General features: G+C 36.2%; 3 protein-coding genes across 52 annotated transcripts in view; 1 reads left to right on the top strand and 2 right to left on the bottom strand.

Annotated features, from left to right (window-relative positions):
* The window catches only part of LOC18439884 (Transducin/WD40 repeat-like superfamily protein), a 57,507-nt gene extending 54,088 nt beyond the window's left edge, over positions 1 to 3,419 (bottom strand). For 12 of the 47 annotated variants that reach the window (XR_016052790.1, XR_016052786.1, XR_016052781.1 and 9 more), the window contains exons 1-4: positions 2,285 to 2,855; positions 2,103 to 2,205; positions 1,685 to 1,711; positions 1,508 to 1,575 (exon numbers count right to left, since the gene is read on the bottom strand). Coding sequence is in view for 18 of the 47 variants with exons in the window: in XM_088862963.1 (XP_088719089.1) it covers positions 1,508 to 1,575; positions 1,685 to 1,711; positions 2,103 to 2,205; positions 2,285 to 2,343 (257 nt within the window). In the remaining 29 variants the exon portion in view is untranslated. Of the gene's footprint in view, positions 1 to 1,507; positions 1,576 to 1,684; positions 1,712 to 2,102; positions 2,206 to 2,284; positions 2,888 to 3,045; positions 3,128 to 3,206 lie in introns of those variants that run through there. The other 35 variants (XR_016052787.1, XR_016052796.1, XM_088862964.1 and 32 more) reach the window with 20 other exon arrangements.
* On the top strand, positions 3,359 to 8,735 carry LOC18439885 (uncharacterized). Of its 4 annotated transcripts, none has more exons than XM_088862990.1 (3): positions 3,359 to 3,497; positions 4,316 to 4,776; positions 8,632 to 8,735. In XM_088862990.1, exon 2 carries the CDS (start codon positions 4,403 to 4,405, stop codon positions 4,763 to 4,765), a length of 363 nt encoding a protein of 120 aa, XP_088719116.1. In that variant the 5' UTR covers positions 3,359 to 3,497; positions 4,316 to 4,402; the 3' UTR covers positions 4,766 to 4,776; positions 8,632 to 8,735. The 4 variants fall into 4 exon arrangements, with proteins under 4 accessions (XP_088719116.1, XP_088719115.1, XP_020526372.1 ...); XM_088862989.1 differs by lacking the exon at positions 8,632 to 8,735 and adding an exon at positions 6,356 to 6,496; XM_020670713.2 differs by lacking the exon at positions 8,632 to 8,735 and adding an exon at positions 4,920 to 5,017.
* A 1,274-nt stretch (positions 8,736 to 10,009) lies between these two features.
* On the bottom strand, positions 10,010 to 11,702 carry LOC18439886 (Bifunctional inhibitor/lipid-transfer protein/seed storage 2S albumin superfamily protein). The gene is made up of 2 exons (XM_006850041.3): positions 11,358 to 11,702; positions 10,010 to 10,266 (listed from the first exon to the last, which is right to left on the bottom strand). The coding sequence occupies exons 1-2, from the start codon at positions 11,665 to 11,667 to the stop codon at positions 10,250 to 10,252; spliced, it is 327 nt and encodes a 108-aa protein (XP_006850104.2). The 5' UTR covers positions 11,668 to 11,702; the 3' UTR covers positions 10,010 to 10,249.
* Positions 11,703 to 12,030: the final 328 nt, after the last annotated feature.

The raw sequence follows: 12,030 nt of genomic DNA on the forward strand, positions 1-12,030 counted from the left end.
GGAAGATAGTGCCATATGTCATCCAATATATAGGTGCAACAGAGAGAATGAATCCCACCATTATTTGAATAGAGTCATGACCATACTATCCACCACCAAGTTGCCAAAGTCATACTGGGGTTTAGTAGTTTCCACAACATGCTACCTTATATAAACAAATCCCCCATTATTCCTATAGATCATGATACCCAAAGAGAGTTTGGAATCAAAAAGGTATCTCGTATTTACACATGAAGGTGTTCAGGTGCAAGGCATCTTGCACATGCCCAAGGAACAAAGATCCAATCTTATGATAAAGCACTCTCATTTCTTAGGGTATTCAGATGAACAATTCGGCTATGGGTTATGGGACCCAAAGAACAGCAAGGTGTTCAGGAGTGGAGATATGATCTTTCAAGAAGACCTAACCATTGAGGACGTGAAGAAGCCAGAAAAACCATGCATTTTCAATAATAGTTTGCAAGATCCGGTTCAGGTTCCTCCCATTGTGGTGCATGAAGAAGACCAGGGAAAAGTACAAGAAGATGAAGAGGTGGAATCAGGTGAAGATCATACTGCAGTTCTAGGTGATCTGGAACAAGGGGAGCAACTTGTTCGAGCCGTTGCAGTTGCAGAGTACTTGTGAAAGTCCATTAAACAACGTATGCTTTGAAGTAAGTCTATATTTTGTATATTGAAGTCGGTTCACCAAAAATCTACCAAGAAGTTCAGGACAATGAACACAAAGAGATGTGATATAAAATTATAAATCTATGCAAGAGTAGATGGATTCCTTGCATAAGAACCACACCTATGACCTGCAAAGTCATTGATTATTTATTTCATTGGGCAAGAGACCTTCTAATCCCATAATGCTTCAAGTATTCACAACTAGATACCAAATATATTGAAAGTACTATAAGTGTGATCTATCAATTTATGGATACCATTTTGAGAAAAAGTGCATGCATCATCTTAAGGAACATTAACTCCAAACAATATGTAGAACTCAACCACGGGAACTTTATTTTTGTAGGTAGCCAACAATGATAAACAAGATGGCATGGGCAACATGCAATTGTTACGTCTTCACTCATATCACATTAGAGTGATTTTTGCTAATATTCTTTAGAGTCTTTTATTGCTTCGTATTTATATTTTCATTCTTTCCTTATGGTTGTCATGGTGGTTGTAGTTTTTTATGGGGATATGCACCATATACTGATTGCTTTTTTGGATGCTTTTGTCATAAGTATTCACATAGAAAGAACCAATATTCACCCAAACCCAAGGTTAACAGTTCCCCAAAATAAAAGAAAAAAAAAACCCAAACAAGTTGTTCCTACATTCAGTTTCAATGGTGCTTGGAGGTTCTTTCATAAAAACAATTTAGCTTGTAATCAAGAATGACCAATTAGACATGGCCAGTTGAGAAGAGGTTCTTTCTTCAGCAAGATGAGATGTGTAGCTGAATGACATTATTTAGTATTTATCAAATGACTGTGAATAAATTAAACCAAAAGCTAACCTTCTGAGAACAGATTCTAGGAAACGTACTGGAACTCCCAGTATCTCAGGGTCATTTCTCAAATTCGTCTGTAAATGAAACAGAAGAAAGACATGAACTTCAGATGTGAATAAAATGAGAAGCAATTGTAATATTTTGTATAATGTTAGCATGCACGAATTAGGAAGCAAATCTTACAGGTTGCCCACAGTTGATTTCATCAATCTTCCAATCCATGACAACACAAAAACAAATCACGTTTTGGGTTAAAACTTAAAAGCATAAAAAATCATAAGCAACTAATCTATGTGTGTGTGTGTATTCCATGCAAGAGAGACACTGAAAAAAGGAAACAAAAAAACAAAAAACAAAAAAAGGTGTTCAAATTTCTAATTGACTGATTGAGTTTAACACAGTTCAAGGAAAATAGGCAACAAATAAAAAATAATATTGATGATCTTTCACCAAAACAACACCCATCGCCAGAAAATAATCCTTCCATAGTGCAAAAATCCCTAAACTTAGACAGAAATAGCTCTAAAATCAAAGACATGAGGAATCCGGAATTCACTTGAATGACTTACCAAGTAATGATGAAAATTGACAGAAATTCTACCTGAGAGTAAGATCGGAACAAGAGGCTGCTAAGGTGGTGTTTGTAGTCATAGGGCATCCGCCCATTTATTTCAACTGAGAACCATTTCCAACGAGCCCTGAAACTACAGAGAAAAATGCTGAAAAATACATCCAAAATGAACAGAATTTCCGAAGAAACAAGAGAGATGCAAAGTCAGGCACCTGGGAAAAGGTTTCCGGGTAGCAGGACCAGAGCTCAGGCGAGAAATAAATGAATCCATGAGGTGAACCTCCAAAAACAACAACACAATGATATAATGTGACAATTAGTGTGATGCTTTTGCTGGGATAACACAGGGCTTGAGCATCATTGCTCTAATGGTACAAACGGGAAAAAAGGGTTTACAAATGAAAGTAGAGCTTGAGGTTCATCGCTCTAAAATGCATGGCTCTAGGCAAACAAAGATCTTCAGCATCGTTGCTATACTATCCAAATATTAGGGTTTTCTGATATGCAGGAGACCCTGAGCTAAATTTCTCTAATGATCAGCGATTAGAGTTCTCTCAGGAAACACAGAGCTCGAGAGTCATTCCTCTAGTGGGGACAATTAGGGTTTTATGAGGAAATGCAGAGCTTGATCGTCAGTTTTGTGATGGCGGAAAGCTGAGTTTAAAACTTGAAATGCGCGGTGTGTTGGCTGCAATGGACGCAGAGTTCCCGCCCGTCGTCATGGGCACTCAAACGTATATGTTAATGTGGCTCAAAAATTACTATTGTACCCTTGCCAAGGGTGTGGTTTGTGGAAGGCTGCTGTCCTAAACAACAAATTTATTTTTATTTTTAATTATATTTAAATATAGTGCAGGTTGAATAGATCTATAAATGTTTAAAAATCTTGAAAATAATATTTTCTATTATTGACATTCACTTTGAATCGATGGGAAACTATTGGTAAAAAACAGCCCCAATTCTTTGAACTTACAAATCCAACTATGCTCGAGCTTCTTGTAGCTCATCTTATGAAAGAAGAGCACTTGCTGCACTCAAGAACTTCAATTGTTTGTAATGTTAACCGGAAATGGATATTCTACCTATTGGATAAAACTTATATCTTATGTTGTAGGGGAACATAGAAAGCTTTACCTAAAAACACATCCTCTCTTGTTCGCGTCTCTCTCCTTTTGCTAACCCACCCTCTCAAGCTCCCTCGCCCTTTAACGCCAACCTCGCTGCAAACTCTACACTCCCAAATCTCTCTCTCTCACCCGTTGCCCACTAGACCTAACCCAGAAACTATTTTCTCTCTCTCTCTCTCTCTCTCTCTCTCTCTCTCTCTCTCAAAACAAACTATCTAGGATTTTCAAGCTTTGCATTTCAGCATCCTAGATAGGGTTTCGGAAGACGACAGCAAAAGCGTTGTAGAGACAAAACGAGGTAAGATTTCTTTACTGAATTATTTGTTTTGTTTTTTGGGGGAATTGAAAGGGCAGCAATTTTTTTTGTATGTTAGGGTGATTCTTGTATTCTCTAGTTTTCTGGCTACTTGGGTTTGATGGATTGCAGAATTGATGTTCTGGTTTTTACCTTTTTTCTTGGAAACTTATAGTTTTTACCTCGTCTTTGTGGAAATTTTTTTAGATAGGTATGTCATGTTTTGGGTTTTTCTTGTGATTTTAGCTTACAGAAAATAAAAAATCGGAAGGTAGCAACAGTGTTATATGATTTTGTAAGATGTCACAGTAGAATACAAAATTGAAAAGTAGTAACAGCATTGTATGATTTTGTATGCATCGTATACTAATTATCTAACCGTACCATTTATGTCAGTTGTAATTTCTTATGTGTAATCGAAAAGTAGCAACAACATTGTATGATTTTGTACGCATTGTTTACTAATTACCCAATTATACCATTTATGCCAGTTTTAATTTCTAATGTGTGTCTATATCTTGCAAACCTACAACTTAAAACAGCACTAATATGATTGGAAGATGTATAAGACATCGTGTTACCCAAGAAACAGATCCTTGGAGAGAAAATAATTTAATCAAGGATAGAAGAGTTCACTCGAATATTATCTTTGCTAGCTCTTATTGGGTTTCTGTTTGATGATTTAAGTTGTTAAAAAAAATTTATTGAAAAAAAGGTTGCTATGAACTTGTCCACTAATATGGCTCGGAAATCAGCACAAGGTTCTACTGCTTCAATCTGATTTATTTTATTATCCTTTTTATAAGAAATACTTTTCACAGATCCCTTTCCAAGGATCCGAATGACCCCTAGAACGAAGAGATTTTTTCAGAACCATTGGAGGAGGAGGGTTCTTTTAGAGAGAGAAAATGTCATTTCTTAAGGGATTATTGAGCTCAGGTATGCTTAGAAAGAGGCTGAATCTCTACAATCGCATCAGAGGAGGAGACCATGGCCATGGCCATGGTCATGGAGAGAGTAGATGGACCAGCCAAGGGATGCAGGAGAGGCTTAATGGCTACTTGTTCATCAGGACTCCTCCACCTCCTGGTCAATCGAGGGAATGGGAGGATTGGGAGCTCCCCTACTATGTTACTGCATTTCTCACTGTTGTGATTCTTGGAATCGGGCTCAACGCCAAGCCTGATCTCACTCTCGAGACCTGGGCTCACAATAAAGCCATAGAACGTCTTGACGCTCAGGGAATTTCTGTGCCTGAGGACGCAAATTGAAGCTCCTAATGGTACCCCTCCGTCTCTCTAGCACTTTCTCTCTCTATAGCCCTCTCTCTGTCTCTCTCTATCTCTGTCTCACTCTTTGTTTTGTTTTGTTTTATTTTTTGTTTGGTATTGTGAAAGAACAATTTGTGTACTTATCTCAATTTAGGGTTTCTGAGTCTGTTAAAGCTTGGTGCAATGAGTCCCCAAGAAAGCCCAGAACAACACTGAGGCCCTTGCCACCTCTGATCGTCACATAATTGATTCTCTCGCTCTGTTTCTTGCTTTCTTTGTAGATTTTTTTATTTCTATTTTTTTGGTGTAAGATTCATGTAATTCTAGCGGTTCTGAGTTTTCAAGTTGGCTAGGATTTGGCATGGTGTCTGCCATGTTAATAAAGTTAAACTCCGGATCCACTTTATCTAGTCTGTCTTAGTGACAGTTGCATCTTACATTGGTCCTATATTTGGCATAATGCAATGGATTCTGACTTATTTAATCATGGGGCTTGAAGACCTTTTTGATTCTTCCTTCCAATTGATCTTATTCTTTTCTTTTGTTTATCTAAATGCAGGGGTTTGATTATGCTCAACTAATTATGGTATTGAATATGAAAATCTACTCTCTAGTTAATTCTTGATAATACAGTGACAAATTTCTGATATTTTTATTTTATTCCACTTTAGAATTGGGGTGCATGTAAAAATTCCTTTACTTTATTTGCAGTTTGAAACTTTGAATAGACCAATTCAACCTCCTATTTGGTTACATTTTCCAAAGCCGTAATGTACAAATTGCTCATTTTGATATCAATTCATGAAAAGGGCAATTGACTTTGTTGTGTAAGCATAAGCAACTAGCAGACATTGAAATGTATATATAGAAATCATATATGAGAAAACCTGAATGTAGGAGTGAAATTTTATCCAAATTTTAGGGAAGGTTAAGTCCTTTAAGGGACCACATCTGTCTCAAACTAACGTGAGTTTCTTCCTTAAGTCATCCATACACAGTATTTTTCCCTCTCTCTTTATGTTTTTTTTTTTTGTAGGAAAATATCATTAAATTTTATTAAACCTACTAGTATTTGATGGCAAACATTTTTTTTTTTTGTTTTTTCAAATATTCAGTAGAAGAAGTTGTTTGGATGCTGAAAAACTCTTAGATCCATTCATCTCGACCTTGATACATTGACATTTAAAATAGAAAATGACTTTAAGTATTAAAAATAGTGCATCTTATAGTATATTATCTAGGTCATCAATTTTCAAGATTTTCAAGTGTTCAGAGATCTACGTCATCTACATTAATTTTGAAGATTAAAATTTTATAATTAATATGAAAATATATTCAAACGATATCTTTTGGCACTATTTGAAGGTGCACCTTATGTTGATTGTTTAAAGACGAAATCACGCCCATTTTTAAATATAAAAATTAAAATTGGATTTATATGTAAATTTCCTCTCAACACCTTAGCCAGACCCCCCACTTGGATCATCATATGTTTGTTACTTTCTCTCTGTCTTTTCTTTTATTTTCTTTTCCCTTTTTTTTTTGTTTCAATCTTTTTACTCTGTGATTTTTTGTGGTCTCTAAAATAAGGTGTAAGAGGTTGAAGAGCATGAGTCATGAGCCGTTAGTTATGAAGAGATTCTCAAAGAAGATAATGGTTGGAAGCGTATTGGACGAGCCTAAACCCTGGACATTGGCCAAGCATTGTGCTGATGCCGGTAACCCTGTACCTCACAGGGATGGTACTCTCTCTCTCTCTCTCTCTAAGAGACATGCTAAAATCCAAGCCGTTAAATTCAATTATTCTCTCTCTCTCTCTCTCGAAAATTTCATGCGCCAAAATGCCAACTGATCAATTTAGTTCTATATAAAATCCAAAAGATTATATGTTTCTGCGCGGGAGCATATAATATATTTACTCCTTCGAGTAGAACTCAGTCTAAGAACCCAAAAGTTTGGGGGATGTAATTTCCTCGAACTACTAACCAGTCTCAAAAAAAAAAAGGAGGGAAAAATAGAAAACATAAGCACTCTATATGTGCCCAAAAAATATAGCATCCTAGGAATAATCAAGACCGTCCCATTTTTATTCAACCATTGAAAACTCAAAATCTATTTTTTTTTTTTTCTTTGAAATTAAGCATCTGGTGATTATAAAGTGAAAAACTCTTAACAGTCTTAGCGTACAACATGCCCTATAGTAGGCTATATTAAGTGCGCATGTATAGCATGCTCCTGTGGGAGCATACTGTACATAACTCCTTAGGGGAAAAGACGTAATATTTTTTATTTGAGTTTTTGAGACCCAATTAAGAGTTAGATGAGTATTTTAAAACAAAAAAAAATGGATTTGAGTTCTTTAACACTTAGATCTTTTCCATAAAAAATTAGATGTTCTTGGTTCATTTTTGGGACATTATTTTTTCAAGCATGTGGAACATGCCATTTGGAAAACTTATTTTTTTGATGTGGACCACTATTAAGAGATTACATCCCCAAACTTTGAGATCCTAAAATTATTTTTAGTTTAAGAATTTACCTGAGGGAGTAAATAGATAATATGCTTATGCAGGAGCAGCTTTTTATTTAGGATAGTACATTGTTTCTTGGCTAATTTCCCCCTGTACAAATAGGGCAGTATACTTAAGGGTGCCCAAGGTTATCATTTTTTACTCATATTGCACATAGTGCACACTTAGCGTGTAGGTTTTATGATACAGGTTCGTCTCAACCATCCGTCCTCTATGACGGATGGTGGAGATGAACCGTCCCTCTAGTTGAAGCCCGATCAGTGAAGATGAAATGGTTCATCACCATCTTGGTCATTTAGGAGAGTGGTGGAGGAAAGTTTACACCATGCACATACCGTGTATTGTATCCTTTCCCTTGCAGGAAGGTCTTTGTAATCCTCACTACTGCGGAAATCTATAATCACGAGGGTTCACGTATCATACGATAAATGGTTGGACTGTGATGGAGAGAGTGTGAGATCATGTCATTTTCATTACAACAGCCATTATTTGGACGGCGATGATCCTCGCGACCTTGGATTGTGAATAGTCATCCTCATGACTAGATATTCCATTAACTGTCTTTATGGGTAGTTCGGCATGTGGACTCAAACTTGGTATATAATGTTGCGATTATCAATTTCTTAACCAATCAAGCCCAAGCTCAGGCACAAATCCTGTATTTTCCAAGGTCACGAGGATTATAACCCATTTTTTTATTGGAATAGCCTTTTTCCCAACTAATTGAGGTCGGCTTCCCAGGAAGAATTATCATGAGCATAAGGCCTTCATGACATATGTAATAAAATACAATGTAAATATGATCATTTTGTTGCTTATGCATTGTTTCCTTTTCACAAGCTGTCCCTACTGTTTTTATACTATAAGGGCCTATTGGGTGACTACTAATTTTATTTGGAATATATTATCTTATTTGAAATTAATATACTATGGACAATGTTATTTTGTTAGTTGTTTGATATGTATCTTGTATTATTTAAAATACTATTTAAATATTTTACTTTTTAGTGACTTCTAGTTATTTTAGCTATTTCTTGCAAAGAAGATGGGATGCTTGATAAATTACTATGAATAACGTAAAACAACTTTTCAAAAAGATAAAAATTTTTTATATAAAACTGCCTATAAGTTTATCTCAGAAAATTTTATGATAGACAACCAAATAACGTATAACTCATTATCATGATTAACTTTATTGAAACAGTAAATTATTAGTGATAACAAAGACATTTAAACATGTCCTAAATTTCTTATTACATTTCTATCACCATTACTTGAAGATTATATTGTCGTTGTGTGGTTTTCATATAATGTTTTTTACTTTGGGTGACAAAGAGAAGGAGGTGCAACACTTGAGGAAGGCTATGAAAGCAGGGCACTCAGACTCTATTTATGCCTTGGGGTTGATCCAACTAAGTACAGGAGACCTTTCACAGGGGGTGGAATTGATGGAAAGGATCGAGAAACAAAGTCAAAATTTAATCTCATATCGTAGAAAAAATACAAGGAGTACTCTTAGTAGTCTATGGATCAATGAGGGATTGTCATGGAGAAAACGAAATTGCAGGAATCCGAAATGCATGGTGCAGAGATCAATGGGGTGGGATCAGGTGGAAGATACAAGTGGTTGCCGTTCAGTTGAATGCAGGTGGAATTGGGAGCTCAATAGGTTCTGCAAAGATCGAGTTCCCTGTTAGTTAATGTGTGTGTGGTTGAGATTTGAGATGTTATGACTTGATCTTTTATCTTTTTTGTGTAATTTGGGTTGTTTAATTAGATGGACCCAACTCTTATATTATTTTTATGTGATATTTCAAAATAATGTGCATTCATATCCCAGTTTTGGTAACATATGCTGAATTTGGGATGCCTTGTGTTCACACCATCGTCATACTTCATACACGCATCAATGATTTTGATCCACTCCTGCTTATTTTTATCTTCTAATTTGTATGAGGGAACAAAACAGAATAAATGCTAGTAGTCTTAATGTTCCAGTATAAATTGATGTAAAATTGAGTTTCATTTCTATCATGGATAAGGGATTTTCTCTGTTGAAAGGTACTGAAGAATTTTTTAGAAATCGGGCTTGGGCTTGAATGATGAGCAGCTACATCTCAAGTTTAATGCCTATTGTTGAACTAAAAATAAATAAAATTGATCCGGCATTTTGGACTTGTGGGTTGTACCAGTTTTAAGTGGACTAATCCCTTTCTCAGTTCAAGCACCGGTCCGATCTTAATAACCCTGATCTAAACCAAAGCTGTTGGGGCTAGATTTTACCCCACATTTTATCAAATTGATAAACAAACGCATTTTATCAAATTGTTTCGAGTGTCGTGTCAAGCTTTACTGTTAAAGACATGTCATGGCAGATGTACGAATAAAGGAACTTTCTCTACAAGAATCTTAATGTGTGCACCCTGATAAAAGATAGTTCTTTGTGAGAAAAAAGTCTGGATTCGATTAGCATAATAGGCCCAATAATATCCAGTTAATGTAACCAAGAAAATTGGCATAGTTAATTCATTTTTCAACCAACCAAGCATTAAGCCGATTATATCATTTTTGCTGATCCGATCTCAATTTATTAGGAAAAGGCTCTGAGGATGATATTACTTTTGCTCCTATCGAAGCTTAGATAAGATAAAAAAACTTTGATTATTTAGCTAAGAGAGGGAGAGAGAGATTGATTGCCACAAAGACCAGTAAATCCACAGCAATATTACTTGCTTTATAGACCAGTAAATCCACACTTGCCTTATGGTAAATGATGACACAAAGATTAATAGTTAACTAAGTCTAGGTAGTTGAAAACTTTCCAAGAGAATTGGAGAAAGATATTTGTGATATAGAGTTGAAAACGTTATTTATGTTTTGTTAGAGAGATGAGTAGTAGGCTTGAGCAAAAGGCCTTTATTCAGTGGAGCTGGTGGTTTCACTTGCACTTATTTCAACGCCCAAGGTCACCTGCCAAGGCAAAAAGCAAGAAATTAGGGAAGAGAAGAAGGAAAAAAAATGGAAAATATGTTATGTTCAAGAGATTGTATACTATGAGTCCCTTTATCTTTAGTATAAAGAGGCCACAATTAATCCTAGCCATTTGATGTCTAATTGTATGGCTTGGAGTGTGTCACGAAATTCAAAAACTTTATGTTGGGCTTTGAGTTTAGTTACTGTACACTTATAGCCATTTGATTTGAAATTTAATGGAAATAAATGGTTGACCTGTGCTAAAAGTAAATGGTCTTTCTGTATACTTTTCTTATTTTCAAACCCTGTATGGACTGCTTTTTAAGTTAAAAAAATTATGCAAACAAGCGACGTTCCACGACACGACGGCTTTCCTATATTTGGTAAGGCTCTATTTTAAAACAATCTTAAGCACCAGAAACCCTTGCAAACCTATTTTTGCACCTTCAAGCTTAAAAAAATAGTGCAATGTGGCATATCTTTATACAATGGAATAGAAGATTAAGAAAAAATACTAAAAAGTAAGACTTGAAATCTGTTTTTTTTTCAAAACCATAACTTTTTAGGTCAAGAACAATTTGCACTATACTTTTTTGGCAAGAACTGGGGTGTGGCTTTATGAAGCCGTGCCTTCCCCAATGTAACAATGAGCACGAAACTCAAAATCAGAAGTATGAAAAAGCTTGTTTCTTAATAAATTAATCAAAATATCCCAAAGTATTTTATCCTAAATAATAGAAATAATAAAAAACATGTATACGCTCCCTTATCTTTCATCGTCATTAATCCCACGTTCCAAACTAATCAAAGCGCCCTTTCGGTTCTCATTCAAAAGACCCAAATGGTTGAGATTTAAATTGTACATATATGTGCATGTTTCATGCTATGTAAGAGCATGCACGTTTATATTTGTAAAGATCATTTTACATGCACACACGTACATACATGCATGTGTTTGTGCAGCAAATTTCTTTAATCAATATTATTTCTACACGAATATTACGACACTCTGCCCCAAGGCTAGTGTGATTGCATTTTTGTGTATGTGTGCGTGTGGATGTGTATGAGAGAGAGAGAGAGCTATTCACAGGGCGGGAAGTTGGCGGTGCACTTGGTTGGGAGCTGCATGGCCATGTTACGATCGATCCCCGAGATCGGTGGCCCATTGATGAGCACGCACATGCAGGGCTGGCCTAGGGTCCTCACTGCATTGCAACATGCATCGCTTGGCGGTATCGGGCTAAACGGTGCAACCGCCGGCCTGCATGGAATGAGCTGCAACAGAGCCCCAAAGAAGGTGCTAGGGCAGGCCTGGCTTGAGCCTGGGTGCACCATCACCACCATCATGAGTAGCACCATTAAAGTCAATGGCTTATGCTTAACTAAACCCTTCTCCATATTTTTTCTTACCCCTAACAAAAGCAGAAGTAGTTGAAAAAGAAAGGAAGTAGTGAAGAATTTATATAAGTGGGTCTCAAATGGAGGTGAGGGTGGTCATGCATATGGGTCTTTCAGTACTATCCATGTGATCACCAACTGATTTCGAGTTCATAAGTCTTTTATGGTTTCTCTAACTAGGAGCTGGTTACTTCTTCTATTAAGCATGACACTTTGTAGTCTCAAATGTATACACACTCCTTGGTTCACACGTGTTCGGTGATGCTAGTTATTTTTGAAAAAAAAAATAATAATAATAAAAGAAAAGAAAGACACCCATTTGCCTAGACACTTTCCCCTGTGCAATGTTTGTGCGATCGTGCA

This window comes from Amborella trichopoda, chromosome 3, assembly GCF_054954075.1.
Source record: "Amborella trichopoda isolate Santa Cruz 75 chromosome 3, AtrichopodaSantaCruz75HAP2 v2.0, whole genome shotgun sequence".
Taxonomy (NCBI): Eukaryota; Viridiplantae; Streptophyta; class Magnoliopsida; order Amborellales; family Amborellaceae; genus Amborella; species Amborella trichopoda.

Bases quoted from the DNA above. Each gene is read 5' to 3' on its own strand.
- LOC18439885 (XM_088862990.1), top strand. From the start codon at position 4,403: ATGTCATTTCTTAAGGGATTATTGAGCTCAGGTATGCTTAGAAAGAGG.
- LOC18439886 (XM_006850041.3), bottom strand. From the start codon at position 11,667: ATGGAGAAGGGTTTAGTTAAGCATAAGCCATTGACTTTAATGGTGCTA.